Source organism: Prionailurus viverrinus, chromosome F2, assembly GCF_022837055.1.
Source record: "Prionailurus viverrinus isolate Anna chromosome F2, UM_Priviv_1.0, whole genome shotgun sequence".
In the NCBI taxonomy this organism is placed as follows: domain Eukaryota; kingdom Metazoa; phylum Chordata; class Mammalia; order Carnivora; family Felidae; genus Prionailurus; species Prionailurus viverrinus.
The window spans coordinates 5,519,929-5,541,047 of NC_062578.1; the positions used below are offsets into that span (position 1 = coordinate 5,519,929).

General features: G+C 42.6%; 1 protein-coding gene across 5 annotated transcripts in view; it reads right to left on the reverse strand.

Annotated features, from left to right (window-relative positions):
* RB1CC1 (RB1 inducible coiled-coil 1) overlaps positions 1-21,119 on the reverse strand; it is a 92,314-nt gene that overhangs the window by 25,115 nt on the left and 46,080 nt on the right. For all 5 annotated transcript variants that reach the window (XM_047842998.1, XM_047842996.1, XM_047842997.1 and 2 more), the window contains 7 exons: positions 17,815-17,999; positions 17,458-17,644; positions 17,292-17,373; positions 16,964-17,025; positions 15,014-15,117; positions 14,438-14,564; positions 12,447-14,347 (listed from right to left, as the gene is read on the reverse strand). In XM_047842998.1, coding sequence (XP_047698954.1) covers positions 12,447-14,347; positions 14,438-14,564; positions 15,014-15,117; positions 16,964-17,025; positions 17,292-17,373; positions 17,458-17,644; positions 17,815-17,999 — 2,648 coding nt within the window. The remainder of the gene's footprint in view (positions 1-12,446; positions 14,348-14,437; positions 14,565-15,013; positions 15,118-16,963; positions 17,026-17,291; positions 17,374-17,457; positions 17,645-17,814; positions 18,000-21,119) is intronic.

Below are 21,119 nucleotides of genomic sequence, written 5' to 3' on the forward strand. Positions count from 1 at the left end.
TTATGCTCCCAACTTGAAAGCACCCAAATACATAAATCAACTAATAACAAACATAAAGTCAATGGTAATAATACAACAATAGTAGGGGACGTTAACAATCCACTTACAGCAACTGACAGATCATTTAGGTAGAATGTCAAGAAAGAAACAGTGGCTTTGAATGACACACTAGGCTGGATGGACTTAACAGATATATTCAGAACATTTCATCCTTTTTTTTTAAAGTTTATTTATTTATTTTGAGAGAGAGAGAGAGAGAGAGAACACATGCAAGTGGGAGAGGGGAAGAGAGACAGAAGGAGAGAGAATCCCAAGCAGGCTCTGCACTGCCAGCATGGGGCCTGAGGCGGGGCTTGAACTCACGAATCACAAGATCATGACCTGAGCTGAAGTTAGACCCTTAACTGACAGAGCCACCCAGGTGCCCCTCAGAACATTTCATCCTAAAGCAGCAAAATACACATTCTTCTTGAGTGCACATGGAACATTCTCCCGAACAGATCACATACTGGGTCACAAATCAGCCCCTGACAGGTACAAAAAATTGAGATCATACCATACATATTTTCAGACCATAACATGATGAAACTTGAGGTCAACCACAAGAAAAAGTTTGGAAAGCCCTCAAATACATGGAGGTTAAAGAACATCCTACTAAAGAATGAATGGGTTAACCAGGAAATTAAAGAAGAAATAAAAAAGACATAGAAGCAAACGAATATGAAAACACAACAGTCCAAACCCTTTGGGATACAGCTAAAGCAGTCGTAAGGTGAAAGTGTATTGCAATTCAGGCCTAGCTCATGAAGCAGGATATACAAATTAACCAAAGGAGCTAGAAAAGGAATAGCAAACAAAGCCTAAAGCCAGCAGAAGGGAAGTAATGATTAGAGCAGAAATAAAGGCTACAGGAACAAACAAAAAAAACCAGTAGAACAGACCAACAAAACTAAGACCTGGTTCTCTGATGAAATCCTAGCAAGACCTACCAAAAAAGAGAATGACCCGAACAGATAAAATCACAAGTGAAAGAGGAGAGATCACAAACACCACAGAAATACCAACAATTATAAGAGAATACTATGGAAAATTATATGCCAACAAACTGGACAACCCGGAAGAAATGGACACATTCCTAAGCACTCACACATTTCCAAAACTCAAACAGGAAGAAACAGAAAATTTGAACAGACCCATAACCAGCGAAGAAATTGAATCAGTCATCAAAAATCTCCCAACAAACAAGAGTCCTAGGCCAGATGGCTTCCCAGAGGAATTCTACCACACATTTAAAGAAGAGTTAATACTTATTCTCAAACTCTTCCAAAAAAAGCTTCCACACTCATTCTATGAAGCCAGCATTGCCTTGATTTCGAAACCAGACAAAAACCCCACTGACAAGCAGAATTACAGGCCAATATTCGTGATGAACCCGGATGCAAAAATTCTCAACAAGATAGCAGAAACTGAATTCAACAGCAAATTAAAAGAATCATTCGCCATGATCAAGTGGGATTCCTTTCTGGGCCACAGGTCTGGTTCAATATTCGCAACTCAATGTGATATACCACGTTAATAGAAGAAAGGATAAGAGCCATATGATTCCGCCAACAGATGAAGAGCATTGGACAAAACACAGTATCCATTCTTGATAGAAACCTCAACAAAGCAGGAACAGAAGGAATACACCTCAACATCATAAAGGCCATATATCAAAGACCCACAGCTAATACCATCCTCAGTGGGGAAAAACTGAGAGCTTTTCCCCTACGGTCAGGAACAAGACAAGGATGCCCGCTCTCACCATTACTATTTAACACAGGATGGGATTCTTAGCCACGGCAATCAGACCTCAAGAAGAAATAAAGGGAAGACAAATCAGCGAGGAGGAAGTCCAACTTCCACTATTTGAAGCTGCGTGATATTCTACGTAGAAAACCTGAAAGGCTCCACCAAACAATTGCTAGAATACATGAACTCAGCGAAGTTGCAGGGTACAAAAATCAATGTGCAGAAATCTGTTGCATTTCTATGCACCAATAATAGTAGAAAAAGAAAGAGCAGTAGAAAAGGAAATCAAGGAATCAATCCCATTTACAACTGCACCAAAAACAGTAAGATACCTAGGAATAAACTGAAGAGGTTAAAGATGTGTAGCCTGAAAACTACAGAACACTTATTAATATTGTTAAAATGTTACCCAAAACAATCTATACATTTCATGCCATCCCCATCAAAATACCACCAGCATTCTTCACAGAGCTAGATCAAACAATCCTAAAGTTTGTGTGAAACCACAAAAGACCCTACATAGCCAAAGCAATCCTGAAAAAGAAAAAGAAAACTGGAGGCATCACAATTCTGGATTTCAAGCTACATCACAAAGCTGTAGTCATCAAGACACTATGGTCCTGGCACAAAAACATGCAAACATATGTCAACACATGCATATGCCAACATATGCAAACGCCACACACACACACACACACACACACACACACACACACACACACCCTTTGCACTTCCTGTGTACACAGGTGTATGAGAAAGCCCTTTCCCCTTACAAATAAGGTATACTATTAATTTTTCCCAGTTACACAGGAAGGAATGCATCTTATTTTAATTTTGCATTTCCTTAATCCCATGTAGACTGAAAAGCTATTCGCATGTGAGCCATTTGTATTTCTTCACTGATCTGGCTGTTTTTATCCTCTGCCCATTTGCCTAACGGCTTGCCTTTTCCTTACTGACTTGTGGGAGTTACATTACGGATACAACCAATATCCTTGTGTCTTGCTGCTGCTTCCCACGGTCCCTCCACGATGCCTCTGGCACATGTGCAACCAACCGAGTGCTGGAAAGCAAGGAGGTGTGCTGGGCTGGGTCATCGCCTCAGCATCATTTCTTCTCACCGATTTCCTTTCTTTTGTTTTAAAAGTTTATTCATTTGGGGGGGGGGGGTCAGAGAGAGGGGTGGTGGGCGGAGAGAGCGAGAGCGAGCGAGAGAGTGTGTGAGTAGGGGAGAGGCAGAGGGAGAATCCTGAGCAGGCACTGCGCTGTCAGCACGGAGCCCGACGCCGGAATCAATCTCACAAACCGTGAGATCATGACCTGAGCCCACACTGAGGGTCGGGGGCTTTAACCGACTGAGTCGCCCAGGTGCCCCTACTTATTTTTTTTTCAAATGTTTTTTCTGCGTGACAGAGAAGCCTAGAACTGCACTGTACCGTCCATTTTCCAAGTGAAATGCCTGCACTGGTGCCCCACTAGGCAACTGGTGTGGAAGTCTCCAAGGAACTGTAGCCATTTCCTTTTTTTTTTTTTTTTTAATGTTTATTTATTTTTGAGAGAAAGAGCAAGCAAGGGGAGGGGTGGGGGTGGGGCGGGAAGAGAGGACCTGACAGTCTCTGTGCTGTCAGTGCAGAGCCCGATGTGGGGCTCGATCCCGGAGCTGAGATCAACAGTCAGATGCTTAGTCGGCTGAGCCACCCAGGTGACCCTGTAGCCATTTCCTGACGAGCCACCCATTTTTGGTGCTTCTGATGGCTTTGAATCCAGATTTCCAGGTCTTCAGCAGCACCTCCCTTACCCCGTCCCTCCCTTAGGTCTCCCCAAATTCACAGAAGTTCTCATTTTAATATATAACCCTTTAATCCTGGAGTATTTAAGAGATTCTGTTTTCTAGACTCAACCCTAACAGACACAAATAGGATCCTTGGGGGAAAAGAGCATAAAGACAGGAATCTGGAATTGATGCTCTGATCTGCAGGCAGTCGTGACCTCACTGCCAGCGGGACACGAACTCTGGGAGAATAGGGCATTCCAGGGCCTAACAGCTGACACCTATAGCTGTCTGGCTCAGGTGGCTAAAGGTTTTAGAGACGCCATAGCTGTCCCCACCGAACCCCACCCAGGCGTTTTGGCCAGCAGCAGCAGCCTCTGTTCCCTCATCTGAAGATTAGTGTCCCCTTGCCCCAGGGTCCCATCTCAACAGGCTCCCCTACTATTTAATTACTTCCAGACCCATCTCTACTTTCAAATCTCCAGATCCCAGGCGAGTTGAAAATCTAACCAAGGAGGAAGTCCAACTGCAAAGTTTCCATTTATTTTGGTAGCAACATAGGGAACATGTATGGGAATACATCCGATAGGAGTCTGAAGGGGAAAGGCAAACATAGGGATAACTGAGGCCACAGTTATCTGTACGGCTACAATAATCAGAGACTCTACATTCAATGTTAACAGTTTACTTCACTGCCTGCCTGACACCTGGACCTAATGGCCAACACTACAAGAGAATGCGATGCGGAGAGGAGATATTCTAGACCACAGGCAGGCACACAAAGGCGGGTAGGCCAGGTGCGGCTTTTGCCTGTTGGTGTAACTCAAGTTTTACTGCAACGCAGCCACACCCAGTCATTTATATGGTCTCACGTGCCTCTTGCCAGGTGAGTAGCATGGACAGAAACCTTATCGAAGGGTTACAATGGTGCCAACCAGTCCCTTTATCAACGATTCTCAAAGTGTGATCCCCGGAACCCTGAGGTGACCAGAACACTTTCAAGGGATCAGTAAGAGCACAGCTATTTTCACAATACTAAAATGACATGTCTCTTATACTTTGCTGTCATCTGTAGATAAGATCGCTGACCCCTTAGCATAAATTAAAGACAACAGTGCCAAACTGTACTTTTAGTCACTGTTTCCTTTCCATCAAGGCAGTCGAAGCGATAAAGAAAAAGGCAGGTTGATTTTGGAACATCCATAATGTGGTAAAAATTGTCACTATCGAAATCTGACCACTGAGTATGCACTTTTTAGTGTCAGGTGTGACAAAAGGAGAACATATAAAGCCCTTCTGCCGCTTCCAGAAGCATGTCTGTCTCACGGAACAGTTCTTGTATGACTGTTCTGGCTGTGTGAATTTGGCTGTTTTCATCCTATACGATTTCTATTTGAAAAATGACAATCTTTGTTATTTAAATTTGAGTTTTCCAACAGACTTTTTTTTTTTCAAAAATGACCCACATGAGTGTGTTACTTCAATGAACACCTGACAGAATTTACCAGTGGTAAAATGTCACTCTTTAAGAATAAATTAAAATTTTAGAAGATTTGGGGCGCTTGGCTGGCTCCGTCAGATGTTAACTCTTAATCTTGGGGTCATGAGTTCAAGCCCCATGTTGGGCATAGAGAAAATGTAAAACAACACCCCCCCCCCGTGCCCCAAACCTTAGAAAACTTATATCTGCCACTGTAAGTTTGAGAGCTTCCTAGCACCTAAGATCTTTTTCATAAAATTGGTAGGTATATTAACATCTGATTTTTCTGTCAATAAAACATGTCAGTATTTACGAGATCCGTTTAACTCCGGGAACCAGTGGTTTTCAAATGACCAATTCGTTGTGCTACAAAATCATGCATGAGTAAAACATCCACTCCAAGTGCAAGACAGATCGTTCAACAGATATTAGCAAGTAACAGTAGGAAAAAAATCCACTTGACAGTTTAATATTCCATACTGAAACCAATGTTTAAGAAATCATCATTTGTTGGATTTTTATTTAGTATCAAAGAAATATTCACAAGCATCTGAACAAGCTCTTGAAATATACCTCTTTCCCAGTTACATGTAAGTGAAAGGCTGAATTTTTATCACCCATTAATCAAAAGACACCGCAACAGATTGGACGCAGAAACAGGAGACTCCATTAAGCCAAACATTAAGGAGATCTACAAACGTATAAACACAATGGCACTCTTCTCACTGATTTTCATCTTAGAAAATGGTTTTTAAAGAACAAATTTCGTCTTGAGGAGGACACCCAAAGAATGATGGTGACAGGCACCGTGGAAGAGATTTATTATTTGTACCCCGGGAAGGTCCAGAGAATACACCTTTCGCCAAAGCTTTGGGAAATTCGACTTCAAAAGGCTCTGTAGCGGTACTCCGCAGGACAGGGAGAGCAGAGTGAGGCGAAATCGCTGAAAATCAATGACCTTAACGGGAATGACAAGACTCTGGAGGGGTGGAGGCCGATCAGCGGCACTCAACCAGACACACGATGTGGGGCTGTTACAGACAGCAGTGCTGGAGCAGCAATTAGAAGGTCTGGCCCAGAAAGACACTGGTGCTGGCTGTCCGCAGGGCTAAGACAGAATGGGATGATCAAGGATTAAAACTTCAAAAGCCTGTTTTGTTTGGTTTTGTTTTCTTACAACTCAGTATCTGCTGCTCAGAGCTAATTAAAATACAGAGAAGCACTACCCCTCACCCAATCCCAAGACCTGAGTCAGTCACCAACTACAATGCCAAAGTTTGATAATATGGTCTCTCCTATAGTCTTTAGCATAGGGACCTGTGCCCACTTGTCAGGCTGACTGTGTACTCTGGGTAAGTAATTAACCAACTCTGGAGGGACTAATGAATGCTGGCTCTGAAAGGGCTCGAATGTCACTGCGGTCCACCAGGAGATTCCGGACAGCCAGGTGATACACGGAGCTTGGACCCACTGGGTCCCTTACATCCATAATTTATAGGGGAACAGACACAAAAGCAACTGTTGGAGATACCCTGTTGGTTCCCTTATTTACGGAATGGAGACGTATCATGGTGAAAAGCCAAGTCAAATCCCTAAAACCGCCTCTCGCTTCCCATGATATAAGGGAGATTTCTACCACCTTCTTATTCAACTTAAGTACGTGTCCTGTAGAAAACACACAAAAACAATGGATTCTCGTCAATTTGATCAGGCAGCGGCTCCAAGAAAACAGTTATTCCACACGTGCCCTCTCTGCTGTGGCAAATCAGCAAGGCTACCACTACCTGACACGGAGCTACTGACTTAGTGATTTCTTCCCTCTTCGTAGCTCTAAGCAGACACCGGGGCTGACAAACTCCTTTAAAGGGATGGGTGAACATTTTCGCCGGATGACCCGTCACACCTACTCAACTACGCCAAAAGCAACCACAGGCAACAAACAGGTCAAGGAACGGGTATCTGCGTATTCCGATACAGCTGCGTTTACAAAAACAAGAGGTAAGCTGGATTCCCACAGGCCAGTCTGTCAATCCCTAGCATAGACCGCAAGGGTCCGTCAGATTTCACCTACAGCAACAGCAATAACGCTTCCAATGTCTTATCGTGTCTGGGTTATACCAATTCTCTAGTCCTCTGTTAAAACCACGCTGGCAGGGATATTGGTCTTCTGGCGATTCCTCAAGATATCACACTAATCTGAGAGGTGGGGAAAAAGAAGAAAAAAAACCAGATCACACCAATCCGACACAGTTGTGGCATTTATGCTCCTTGGGCCAAGCAGGCAAAAGCGGCAACCACCTGGGCGACCAGGGCAAGGCACACGTGTGCCAGAAGATGAGCGATAGAGCAGCAGGTGAAAATTCAGCTGCTTGTTGGCACGGCGAAACTTCTAAGCGCCCGGTGGTCTGATCACGTGAGCCACCCCCTCTGAGGTGAAGGGCCAAGGTGCTGCCAGGTGAGCATCTCGGAATCCTGCAGGCAAGACGCTACGGTGCACCTGGGTGTGCCGCTCCGACTCATGTACGGGAGAACCTGTGAGGCTCCCTGGTCGGTAGAAGGCCCAGAGCGGGGGCGCCTGGGTGGCGCAGCCGGTTGAGCGTCCGGCTTCAGCCAGGTCACGATCTCGCGGTCGGCGAGTTCGAGCCCCGCGTCGGGCTCTGGGCTGATGGCTCAGAGCCTGGAGCCTGTTTCCCATTCTGTGTCTCCCTCTCTCTCTGCCCCTCCCCCGTTCATGCTCTGTCTCTCTCTGTCCCAATAAATAAACGTTGAAAAAAAAAAAAAAAAAAAAAAAAGAAGGCCCAGAGCGACGAGCAAGTCGCTCGGCCCCTCGGGCCACATTGGCCAGGAGACGCCTCACGTGTCGGCAGCAGAGATGAACACCGCATAGAGCTTTTGGCGAGGCCGACGGGAGAAATCACAGCTGAGACCCTTAGAACTGTGAAGCGCACGACCGGCTCCCTGTTGTAAAGTGACTGCGGCTTGCTACTGGGGCCGTACAGATTGACAGACTGGCCACGGTCCCCCAAGCTACTGGGTGACCCGAGCTGACCGTCGTGAAGCGAATACTTGAAACCACAGGCTGGGTATACACAGCAGTCTCCTTTCAGAAGACAGGTGTGGCGTGCACAAGTAAGAGGCTCAGGTTCCCAAGGTGCCTTCTCCCGCCACACTGCCTCTCTCCCCCTCACCGCTCTGACATTCACCAGGAGCGAAAAAAACTGGCAGGCCTGGCTTCATCAGGGTTCTGCAAAATGCGCTGCCACGATTCAAAGGTCCAGTTGAGGTACAGAGCCCCACTGAGGAGTGGCTCCGAAGAAGAGGAGAGAAGGGAAAGTTCCCAGCGGCAACATGTCAAACAGTGTACCCGAAGTCAGTTGGGAGGAGACATGGCCAGGGGTACAGATTTACGCTGCTTCGTGGAGACTGGTCAAAGGCTCGGCTGGATAGTGAGGGACTCGGGAGAAACTAGACTGAAAGCTGGTGGGAAGATTTCTGGAAAAGAAATACGGATCACACTCTCTTAAATGTGCAGGATATGTAAGTATGAGGAGATTAGGTTCTGAGTATATTATGTCCCGCTGTGAGGAACCTCTGAATTCTCAGACGGGCAAGGTGAGCATTCTGTGAGTTATCAATCAGTCCTATTCAAAAGGTTCACGGACAACTATCCACAGAGGCAGGAAGTGAGGTTACATATGGGCTCAGTAACACGGATTTCTGTGCGTCTAGTAAGCAGCGGCGAGCCCCCGATATGGCAGTGCTCATTTGGGAGACCAGCCAGCTACCTGGTGGCGGGCTGATCACACGGGACTGTTTCCGTCAGAAAAAGGACAGTAATCTGTCTTCACAAGGACAGTTTATTACTCTCCAAATGGAATGACCTTCCATGCCCGCAGTATCTCGTAACATACCCACCATTCCGGAACAGACAAAAGGACTTATTCACTGCCATGATATTCTACCAGAATTGCTTCTGAACAAGGAATTTCATTTTACAGCGAAACATATGTAGCCATGGCCCGTAGCCCACGGAAGTCACTTATCTTACCACATAGGCCAACCCTTAAAACAGCTGGGTTGATACAACTGTGGATCACTGCACTGAAAGCTCAGTTAGGATACCAGATGGGCGGCATTCTGAATGGCCAGGCTGAAGGATGCAGTGCGTGCCCTGAACCACAGACTACTTTGTGAAACGAATCCTCCCACAGTTAGAACACACAGGCTGGACAACCAGGGATGAAAACTAGAATAACTAGTATTTCAATGAGCCAAGAGCAAACATTTTGCTTCCCTTCCCTACAACTCTGGACCATGCCGGTTTAGTGCCCTGCAAAAGAATTCCTTTGCCAAGAGACAGAACCGGGGCCCCCGTGAACTGGAAGCTTAAACCACCACACGGACACCTAGGGCTCATCGCAGCACGGCATCAACACACAAAGAAAGAAGCTGCATTATGTATCGATACGACTGAACTTATCAACGGGAAACAGCTGCTCCTACACTGTAAGGGCAGAGGAAGATGCCTGAAAGTCAGAAGCTTTCGTAGGGTGTCTCTTGGCACTGCTGTGTCCATTGAGAAACAAACGAGCACCTACATGAACCGCGTTACAGGAGGAACCATCAACGGCAGTCTCTTCGGGCCAAGAAGTGAAATCAGCGGAGGTAACGTCTGAGGTAGAAAATGGAGTGCGGAACAGAAGGAAGCTGCAAATACCTACTAGAGTCGCAAGACTAATTAGAGAAATAAAGACTACCATAATTAAACCTCTACATATTGGATCAATTTTTTTTTATCTTTATTCCCCTTCTCTCACTATTTTACTATGGAATAAATGTTGTGACAATTGTAGTTAACCCTGTATTTCAGTATTTAACCTACAGAATATCAAAGAGAGATTAGGTCTGTGCAGAGAGAAACATGAAGAGCTCCAGGACGGCTAAAATGACAGAATGAGTCTCACGTGTTGAAGAGGGTGAGGCTATCGGAGGTGATGTGAGGGACATAAGCGGAATCATGTCCCACAGAAACCTGACATTTTAAGTGTCTTTATTTGGAATCAACATGGGTAGAGACAGGAAGGCTCCCCTGAGTTGGAGATGAGGCGTATACAGTGCTGGACTGTCATCATTCTGCCACTGCTCTCCCTCCTCTTCTAGAACCTCATCCGCACTGTACTGCAGAGAGGCTACATTTCCGAGAATCCCCTTCTGACTGCAAGTTTGCCAGTGAAGAGAAGTTAGGAAAAAAACTTCAAATAAACCAAAAGAAGGAAATCAATGAATTAAAAAAGGAAGAAGTCCTTGAAAACACTTGAAATTTGCAAAACAATCCTTCTCTGGAAATCCAAGATGCTAATCCATTCTATTATTATTTTTTCCTATTTTTTAAAGAAGTTTATTTATTTTGAGAGAGAGTGCACACGCACAAGATCTGCAAAGGAGAAAGGCAGTCCAGGCTTACTCTCCAGAGGTGGGTGTACCCAAGATGAAATTCCACAGGAGCTTCCTGGCAAGTGAGTGAGAGCGGCCCATTTTGCGCTACAGACTGAGCTGCATCACTGGAGCTTGGAAGAGATTCCGGGTCGCCACGGCAGCTTTCCAGTGAGCCGCGAAGAGCTATCAGCTTTGGTGGGCATTTCAGCATCTGTTTTCTTTCACCAGAGCTTTCCTTGTTTTTAGAAGCCATTCCCTTGACCTTAGCTCCTCTAGCCCCGTAAATGTTCGTGCAGGCCCTGATTCCTGGATTAAACCCTCCAATCCCCCCAGAATACATAAAGAGTTTCTGTTTTCAAAACAGAAGGGGAGGGGCGCCTGGGTGGCGCAGTCGGTTAAGCGTCCGACTTCAGCCAGGTCACGATCTCGCGGTCCGTGAGTTCGAGCCCCGCGTCGGGCTCTGGGCTGATGGCTCAGAGCCTGGAGCCTGTTTCCGATTCTGTGCCTCCCTCTCTCTCTGCCCCTCCCCCGTTCATGTTCTGTCTCTCTCTGTCCCAAAAATAAATAAACGTTGAAAAAAAAAATTTTGTTTTAATAAAAAAAAAAAAAAAAAAAAAACAGAAGGGGAAGTTGAACTGTAGGTCAATATATGCATATTACACAGCAGAAAGTCAATCACAAGAGACTGTAAAAGTGATTAGGCAAGAAACAGGTTAAAACATATCAGGCATACAAACCTATAAATATATTCACTTGGAAGAATTAGTGATAGAGCTCGTGGATAATGCTCCAGAAATTCTTTATTAGGCCATAAAACCCCTCAGTGGCATTTAAAGAGCAGAAATAACTGAAGACTACTTTCTCTGGTCAAAAGGCGGTAACATCAGACAGGAACAATATTAAAAATGCAAAAAACCCAAAGCCCCCAAAAAACAACCCCCACTGTATAAAACCTGGAATTTAAAAACATTATCTTTTGAACCGCAGAGGGAATAACTGAACTTTAGTATGAACTTTAATATCAAGAAAATAACAATGAAACTGGCCCCAATTTAGAATTTAGCCTTTACTAAGCGCTGCTCAGAGGAAGGTGTTATCTTTCATACATACTCAACTTCTTAAAATGGTTTATTTACTTTACTTATTTATTTTGAGAGAGAGCGAGAGAGCACGAGCGAGCAGGGGAAGGGGCAAAGAGAGAGGTGAGAGAATCCCAGGCAGGTTCCGCACTGCCAGTGCAGAGCCTGATGCAGGGCTCGATCCCACAAACCATGAGATCACAACCTGAGCCGAAATCAAGAGTTGGGATGCTTAACCGACTGAGCCACCCAGGTGCCCCACACATTCACAATTTAAAAAGAAGAGAAAACAGTAATTTTCAACTGGAAGAAATTAGAAAAAAAGACTTCACATAAACCAAAGGGAATTTAATGAATTAAAAAGGAAGTCGTCCTTGAAAACACTTGAAATTTGAAAAAAAAAATCATCCTCTGGAAGTCCAAGTGCTAATCCATTTTATTTTTATTATTTTTTTCTATTTTTTTTAAGTTTATTTAATTTGAGAGAGTGCACACACACACATGTGCTCATGGGGGAGGGGCACAGAGAGTGAGCGAGTGAGCGAGCGAGAATCCCAAGCAGGCTCCACACTGTGAGCAAGGAGCCCTACAAATCCTAAGATCAGGACTTGAGCTGAAATCAAGAGTCGGATGCTTAACCGACTGATCCACCCAGGGGCCTCATCAAGATACTAATCCATTTTAAAAAGCCACTAATGGACTTAGGTAGTGTTATTTTTTAAATGTTTCTAAGAAACACTGACTACAAAAGTTTTTATTTTATAAAAATACCTGTTACTTTATTTACCTAAGATACGTAAGTAAATCAAGGTACTGTGATTACACACACAATTAAAATTTGACTCGCCAACATTTTCATTCTATAATTACAGCCTAAAGTAATTCTTACCTTTTTGCTATTTGATTCTCAAGATGTTTAACTTTTTCTAATAACTCTTTCTCAACAGCTTCTCTCTCCAATTTAAACTCCTTTAGGGCAGTCTGAATAGCTTCTTCTTTTTCACAATTAAGCTTCTGAATTAACCGTTCTCTGTCTTGTTCCTGGCTCATGACAAATTTCTCTTTGTCCTTCTCAAGTTTCTGGATAATAGCTTCATACTTCTCTTCCTGCTGGGTGAGTTTTTCCTCTTTTTGCTTTTCAAGAGCACTCAATTCCGCATCCAGTTTACTCTGCAGTTCAGCTATTTCTTCTTTCAGGTTTTTTTCCACTTCAAATGCTTGGTGGTGCAAGGATGTTACTTGGTTTAATTCAGCTTTCAGCAGGTCAGATTCTTCTTCGTGTCTACTAATTAACTCTGAAATGCACTGATCTTTTTCAATGGTCATTAAAGTTCTTAGTTCTGCCAAGCCCACCTGGTAGCTTTCGTTATTATCCTGAATCTTTTGGTTGAGTTTACTTATCTCTGTTCTCAAATTTTCCGTCTCTTGTTCAAGGAGAGATTTTAAGGTCTCCTTCTGCTGGGCTCTGCTTTCTTCCAGCAAAATTTTTATTTCATCGGTTTCTGCTTCCTTCAATGCAAGTTCAACCTCTAACTTACATCTCACGTCCGACAGATCGGAAACTTTGAGTTTTAATTCCTGGAGCTGTTGTTCTTTCTCCTGGATAGCGGCGGCATGAGACTCCTGGATCTGGTCGATTCTGTGCTGATTCTCCTTCTTCAATTTCTCCAAAGACGCCCCGTGGTCGGTCTTAGCCTTCTCGACCTCCTGCATGTGCCTGGCGTGCAGAGCGTCCTCGAGCTCCTTGAGGTGACGCTGCTCTAAGCCCTGGAGCTCCGTCCGCAACAACTGAATCTTCTCATCGTTTTCCATGTGGAGCTTCTGCAGGTCTTCCAGAACGGTCTCCCGCGAGTGTTTCAGCTCGTCGATCTCGCAGCTCTGCGTGCGCATGAGACTTTCCATCTCCAGCAACTTCTGATCCTTCTCATTTTGCAGGCAGATGACGGCTTCTTTTTCATGTTTAACCAGAGCAAATTCGTTATCTTTGTTTTGTAAAACCTCCTCGAGGCACGCCAAGTCTCCTTTCAGCTTTTTAATTTTGTTTTCGTTTTCCTCACTCTCCTTTCTGAGTGCAGCAAGTCTGTCTTCATACTCACTTTTTAAAGACTGCAGTTCTTTTTGATGTTTTTCATTTAGTGTCATTTCCAGAGAATATCTTACCTTTTCAATAACGTTTCTTATTTCTAATGCTGTACATTTTAAAGAATTTGAGAAGTCACACTGTCCTTTCTGGACAAATGTTCTGAAGTGGCAAAGGTCTTTCTTGATGGTCTGTATACTGAAATGTGAGTCTTGGGCAACAAGTCGGCACTTTTCCAACTGGACATTTAGAGAAGCATGATCTCCTAAATCCTCTTTCCCACATACGTTTGTATCCTGCATCCGTCTACTGTCTATTGCATTGATGACTGATGAATAAAGCGATTCCACCATCATTTCTGGACTCTGTGGATCACTTATAGGATTAGGAGATGACAAATTTTCTTCTATTACAAACTCATTCACAGCAGACATAAAATCCGATTCAGGACTTTCTGCTAACGAATCTAAGTCCAATGAAACTTGATGAATAGTCTGTTCTATGTTTGGATGAGGGATAGTTTCAAAATCAAAGGTATGTGCATCGATGCTATCTGGAGATAATTCTTCTAAGGGACACACCGCAGGACACAAGGGATCCTGAACGGCGAGCGGAGGAGGAGTTCTCGGTGAGGTAGTAGTTGCAATTCCTGCTGTACTTTCTATCCTTGGTGAGGAAGCCGACTGTGGGGATACCTGACTCATGGATGCCTGGAAGAGAGAGGGACAGGCTTTACAGAGCTGCAGCAACAAAAACACGTAATACCAGTGAAGCAAACCACTTGTAAGAACTTAATTTGCCTTTTGTTCACTCAGTAGATCTGTAATGGTCTGTGACATTTCATCCAAACTTTGTGCTGCTTTTACCAAATTGTGTAGAGCAAGTACATGCTGGTGTAGAGGCTCAAAATCACAAAGTAAGGGAACCCTGAAACAGAATGCAATTAAATTAGAGTTCTGATTCTGCAATGACAAGATGGATACCTACACGCAAATATGTCAAACTATGTCCAAAATAACTACAGTGTCAACATCCTCTTCAAATCAATCCCAGCAACAGCTGCAGGGGCCTGAGGCATAATCATTACAGTGATGAATTAGAAATCCCCCACAGTATACAAAAAGTCAGAGTAATTAATTACTAGAAAAAAAATTAATTGCATGTAAGGCATTAATTTCCTTCCACTTTATCTTCATTTTCTGATCATTTGCATATTCCCTAGAAATTTCCTAAAGCAGCACAGGAAAGCCAGTCTATCATAACGCATTTCTATATTCGGGCATCTCCTAAGACTACTGGTGCTACTTTCCACAGCTCCAAAATAAGGAAAACATTGTAAGGGGATAACCCAAGTCAAAAACACTAATGACATTTACCTGAGGAATGGCTGAACTTCTGAAGGACAAAATGATTGCAGAAACTGTAGATCTTTTAATGAAATATCTGGAAGTTCACAGTCAAACTTTCGAGGCTTCTGTGTCTACACAAAACAAAACAAATCAACTCAAAAATGACCAAAAGACATAAGAGGACAAATTCACAAATGCTTTTTTTACTGTCATTAATTCCAATATAACGAAGAAGCAAACGTGCTACAAAGCCCCTACTAACATTTAAGGAATAGAATAAAACAAAATAAAAACAAGGGACTATTCAATGACAACACGGTATACTATTTTCTGAGTCTCAAATAACTGGGAACCGTAAGCTGTTGGTGATTAACTGTCGGGACAGTTCCTTTCTGTCGTCAGCTTTTTAAAAATGGGGTAGCAGCCTGTCAACATTAAAGGAACACATCTGCGTCACTAGCACATAGGCTGTTCCCGAAGTTTTCTTTGACTTACAGCCTCACCATGAAGATCTCTCTAGCCCTGGCCCCATTTCTATGCCTATCACTTACTAGCATGCCTTGTTGCTGTGCTGTGAAAAGTTTTCTCCTACGTAACACTGCCTTGCTTGCCTTTCACTGGATCTTTTTTCCATTACATTTTCAAATATAAACTCTTAGCCGATTTCAGCTTCTTTAAAAACAAATTAGATTTATAACATCATTTCTTTATGATATTGGCAAGAAATACTTTGAGAGAGAGAGAGAGAGAGAGAGAGAGAGAGAGAGAGAGAGGCAGGCAGCGTGTGTGGGGGAGGGGCAGAGAGAGAGAAGGAGACAGAGAATCCCAAGAAGCTCCATACTGTCAGTGTGGAGCCAGGTGTGGGGCTGGAACTCACGGAACGGTGAGATCACAACCTGAATGGAACAGAGAGTCCGATGCTTAGCCGACCGGGCCCCCCAGGCTCCCCCGAGAAATACAACTGTTAAAGTAACTCCAACTGTTGGATTCATTACCTAACCAGATTTAGAAATGTCAAGATGTTCTTCATTAAAGAGTTCTTCATAAAAGAACCCCATTACATCGCTTATTCTTAGATATTCGAAATTACATAGTTAAAGCCCTAAGAAATCCTGCAGTATGCAAACATGGTTAACAGCTAAGCAGTGTATCTGAAGACCAACAAAAAAACCTACAGCATTTCCCGAACTTCTTTGACCTGCGGAATCATTTTTTTCATGAAATAAAATGATCGATCCCCGGTAATCCTGGTTTCACAACACAAATGTATTTCTCATGGGTTCAATGAAGACCACCTCAAGAGCTAGCTACCCTCTTCTGATCTGTAAACAAATGAATAAAATAGGATGGAGGTGGTGGTGGTTAGCAGTGGTGGTGAAGAGAATGAAAAGGGGAGAGGACAGAAGGACGAGAAGGGGCCGGGAAGGGGAGAAAAAGGAGGGGAGAGAGAAAGAGGAGGGGGAAGGACACGGGCAAAATAACAAGCAAGTCTGTTCCTACCAATCAGCAGCTTAACAGTATAGTATGGCTTATCCTCCTGTGTTATGAAAACCCTTGACTGAAAGCTATGAATGTATCTTAGAGTTAAACGACAACTGGCTTTTAAAACCAAAACTGTTTTTACGTTGATAAAAAAGAATTCTACATGTTTCTGAAAATCTCCCTCCTTCTGAAATAAAGGTTTGAACACATACAAAATATAGTCACGGTTAGAAAATATACACACAAGGGGTGCCTGGGTGGCTCTGTCAGTTAAGCGTCCGACTTCAGCTCAGGTCATGACCTCATGGTTCCTGAGTTTGAGCCCCGCGTCGGGCTCTGTGCTGACAGCTCAGAGCCTGGAGCCTGCTTGGGATTCTGTGTCTCCCTCTCTCTCTGCCTCATCCCCGCTCACACTCGAGCTCACTCTCTCTCTCTCAAAAATAAACAAACATTAAAAAATAAATTAAAAAGAAAAAGAAAAAAGAAAATACATACACAAAAGGACGGGGGCCAGGAGTCCAATCCCTTAAACAGACGATTTCTTAAAAAGGACTTCCCTGTGTAAAGAAAGGAACAACATGGTTATTTTATAACTTTCTATTTCGGGGGGAAAAAAACCCTCTGGTTTTTAAAAAAACAAATGGACAATTCTTCATATTTAAATTTTAACAATGGATTCAACTCTACAGACCTTAAAAGCAATGTTCCTCCAGATCTGACTGTAATTAATATCACATACATGCTACATAATAATACATTCATATCTACAAAACAGAAACAGCATTTTTCATCACAAATAAATCTATTAGTGAAGAACACTTACTAAATAATTTCCCAAAGGATTCCCTTTTTGACTTTTCAGCTTCGTATAATCGCTTTCCATCTTTGACCAAAGCACCAGCCCACTAAGAGGAGGAAAGCTGATGTTAGTATCACGCACCAATTCGTTAAGGCTCATACACAACGAGAACAGAATTCAACTTGCGTACCTCCCTGTAGTGTTTAATGAACATTTTTCTCCTTACAACCTCAACAACAGCTAAGCAGTACATCTGAGGAACTGTACTAAGAGCTTCAACAATTTTGACTCTTTCTAACAGTTCTATTACGAGGCGGAGCAAAGCTTGCAATTTCTCTCCGTCTTGATCAGCATGAAGCATCACAAAGCAACACCACCTATAGAATGAAATTGAGACACACAAACTCTATAAAAATGATCTAATCCCAAGTTTATCAACCAAGCAAATATTTCAATGTAATGGTAAGAGACAATGACTCCATTATGTGGTAGAAATTTTAAAAATCAACGCTAGCCACCCTAGATTCGATGGAACAGAGTCACTTACTTCAGTCTGACATGTAGGTTATTTGCTAGCTCCTGTTTGGCAGTGGTACACTTCTGTTTAATATCCAACAGTTTTCTATGATTTTGCAACATAATCATCAACTGATTTGCGTGACTCAGGCACAAATCAGGTAATACAGATGCATCCTTCAAGTTTTCAGCTCTCATCTGATTAGCTAAAAATCCCTTTGAGAGAAAATATTGAAAAGGATATTAACTTTCTTTCATCAACATTCATTTAAGAGGAAAATCTTTGTTAAACATGAACTGTTCTACTTTCAAACATGATTTTTTTTTTTAAAGTTCATTTATTCTGGGGGCGCCTGGGTGGCGCGGTCGGTTAAGCGTCCGACTTCAGCCAGGTCACGATCTCGCGGTCCGGGAGTTCGAGCCCCGCGTCAGGCTCTGGGCTGATGGCTCAGAGCCTGGAGCCTGTTTCCAATTCTGTGTCTCCCTCTCTCTCTGCCCCTCCCCCGTTCATGCTCTGTCTCTCTCTGTCCCAAAAATAAATAAACGTTGAAAAAAAAAAATTTTAAAGTTCATTTATTCTGAAGGAGGGAGAGAGACAGCGAGAGCGAGCACGCACCCACATGGGAGGGGCAGAGAGCGAGCGAGGAAATCCCAAGCAGGCTCTGTGCTGACAGCACGGACTTACAAACATGAGATCATGACCTGACCCGAAATCAAGAGTTGGAGCTCAGCCAACCCTTAAACAAGATTTTAAAAATCTACCTTACTGAATGTAGGTGTGTTCATAAAAAGAGATTGTTTTTAAGAACTCTCTGCTCATCTAATTCTACTCCACTTTCACGCTAGGGGATTAAAAAAAACAACAACAACAAAAACCCACTGGGAAGAGTGATTTGTCCAAGGACACAGTCAAATTACAACTGGAACTTATGTGTCTAGACTCCTACGCCATCATGGGTCAGTCAGAGCATGACATTACATAAAACATGGGCACTGATTTTAAGCCATGAAATAACTGACTTAATCTAACCTCTATGATACTCAATAGTATTTTGTACATTTCCCCAAATGAGTAACAATCAATTGACTGCACTTTTTATTGAAAAGTCATTCCTCTCTCCAGTATTTCTGGACTATATTTTGTTCTACTATACAGATAGATATATAGATACATAGACAGGTAGATAGATGAGTGCAAATATTGTTAGAACAATAACTTAAATGTGTAATTAAACAAAATTTTTTAATGTTTATTTATTATTGATAGAGAGACAGAGCCCGAGCAGGGGAGGGGCAGAGAGAGAGGGAGAGACAGAATCCAGAGCAGGCTCCAGGCTCCAAGCTGTCAGCACAGAGCCCAACACGGAGCTCGAACTCACAAACCACGACATCATGACCTGAGCGGAAGTTGGACGCTTAACCAACTGAGCCACCCAGGAGCCCCTTAAGTGTGTAATTTTACAATGCGATTTATTATTTGGTAAGAAAAATAACTCCCGTACTTTTTCTTGGCTATCCTTACTCAGTTGTTTTCATAGGTATATGCATCATTTTGTTAAGTAGGGGTTGTGTTTAGGCTACAAATTAATTCAGACAGATATGCCATATTTAAAACAAGGTAGTTGTGGGGTGCCTGGGTAACTCAGTAGGTTAAGAGTCTGACTCTTGATTTCAGCTCGGGTCAGGTCATAATCTCATGGTTCGTGGGCTCGAGTGCCGAGCCTTCTTTGGATCCTCTGTCTCCCTCTCTCTATCCCTCTCACTCTCTCTCTCAAAAAACAACAAAAAAATGTTAAAAAAAAAAAAAAGGTAGTTGTGTGTACAAAACTTTAACCAAAACCTAACAGCAAACACTTAAAAAAGGTCCAAAGACATCCTGATGATGTTATTACTAAGTATCTTTATTATATCTGTAGGTTCTTTTTCCTTCTCTAAATAATTAAGTTGCTATACAAGTTTCGGGATTTGCACATCCATCCTACTCCCATCCTTGCTGCTGTAAATAATTATCCTTCTAGGAACAATATGGCTGGCGACAGTATGTCTTCCAACTTTTGGTAGTTCTCACTCTCCTTTCTGTTTCATGTCTTTCTAAATTTCAAGAACACATTTGAATTTAAATGATGTGCATTAAAATAAAGTCAAAATGGTTTAATATCTGAAAATAAGACAATTTCAACAGTAATTGTGTATCTTACTTCCGTTGCAATATGCTATATGCTCAACTGTGACTATATTTTTCCGTATTTAAAAATAACTTACTGCGCTTTCATCAACTGTGTTAAAATCTTAGTAAGTTTTCAACTACTCTTTACTGAACCCAAGTAAATTACATCATCCATCCCCCAAGCTAAATTCTAGACTATCAATAAAGAACTTCCTGACAGCGGGAGCACATATATGCAAATGTTGCAAGAAAAAATGTAAATCCGTTTTCAATAAAATAAATTTGTTACACCATCCTTAGTATAATAGACTAAGTAGAAAAATCCTTACGAGGTACAAGCTTCTTAAAATAAGTCACAGGAACGAAAAGTACAGCATAGGGAAGAGAGTCAACAATACTGTCGTAATGTCGTATGGTGACAGATGGTGATTACACTTAATGACGGTAAGCACTAAGTAATGTACAGAAGTGTTCAGTCACTACATTGTAGACCTAAAACTAATAGAGTATTGCATGTCAACTATGCTTAAATTAAAAAAAAGTAAATAAAAAAACCAGAATAATCTCTGATGCCATGTAGTATTAATTTTTTGTGTGTAAATAAGGATTGATAGCTACATGATGCATATATGTTTAAAAGAAAATTACATAGGTGACTGAGCAAAGATAGAAAGCAGAACTTAAACTATATCATAATTCTGAATTTCACTAGATTATCTAATAAGAATTAAATAATCATGACAACGTTCTAAAGAAATATAACTACTTGCTAGTTTACTACAGTATTTACGACTGCCCTCAAGATGTATTCTGTGAACTTTTCATTTAGGAAGACGATTCCTTGTTATTTATTTATTTTTGAGAGAGAGAGAGAGAGAGACAGACAGACAGACAGACAGACAGAGTGTGAGCAGGGAAGGGGCAGAGAGACAGGGAGACAGAGAGTCCCAAGCAGGCTCCCTGCTGTCAGCGTGTAGAGCCTGACGCAGGACTTGAACTCACAAAATAATGAGATCACGACCTGACCGAAATCAAGAGTCAGGTGCTTAACCCACCGAGCTGCCCGGGTGCCGCCCCTGTTATTTTCTTAGTTTGCTGATAATCTTAAGGATAAGAAGATGGCTAAAGAAATAATACATACTGAATAAATTTTCAGGGCTCCAGTGTTC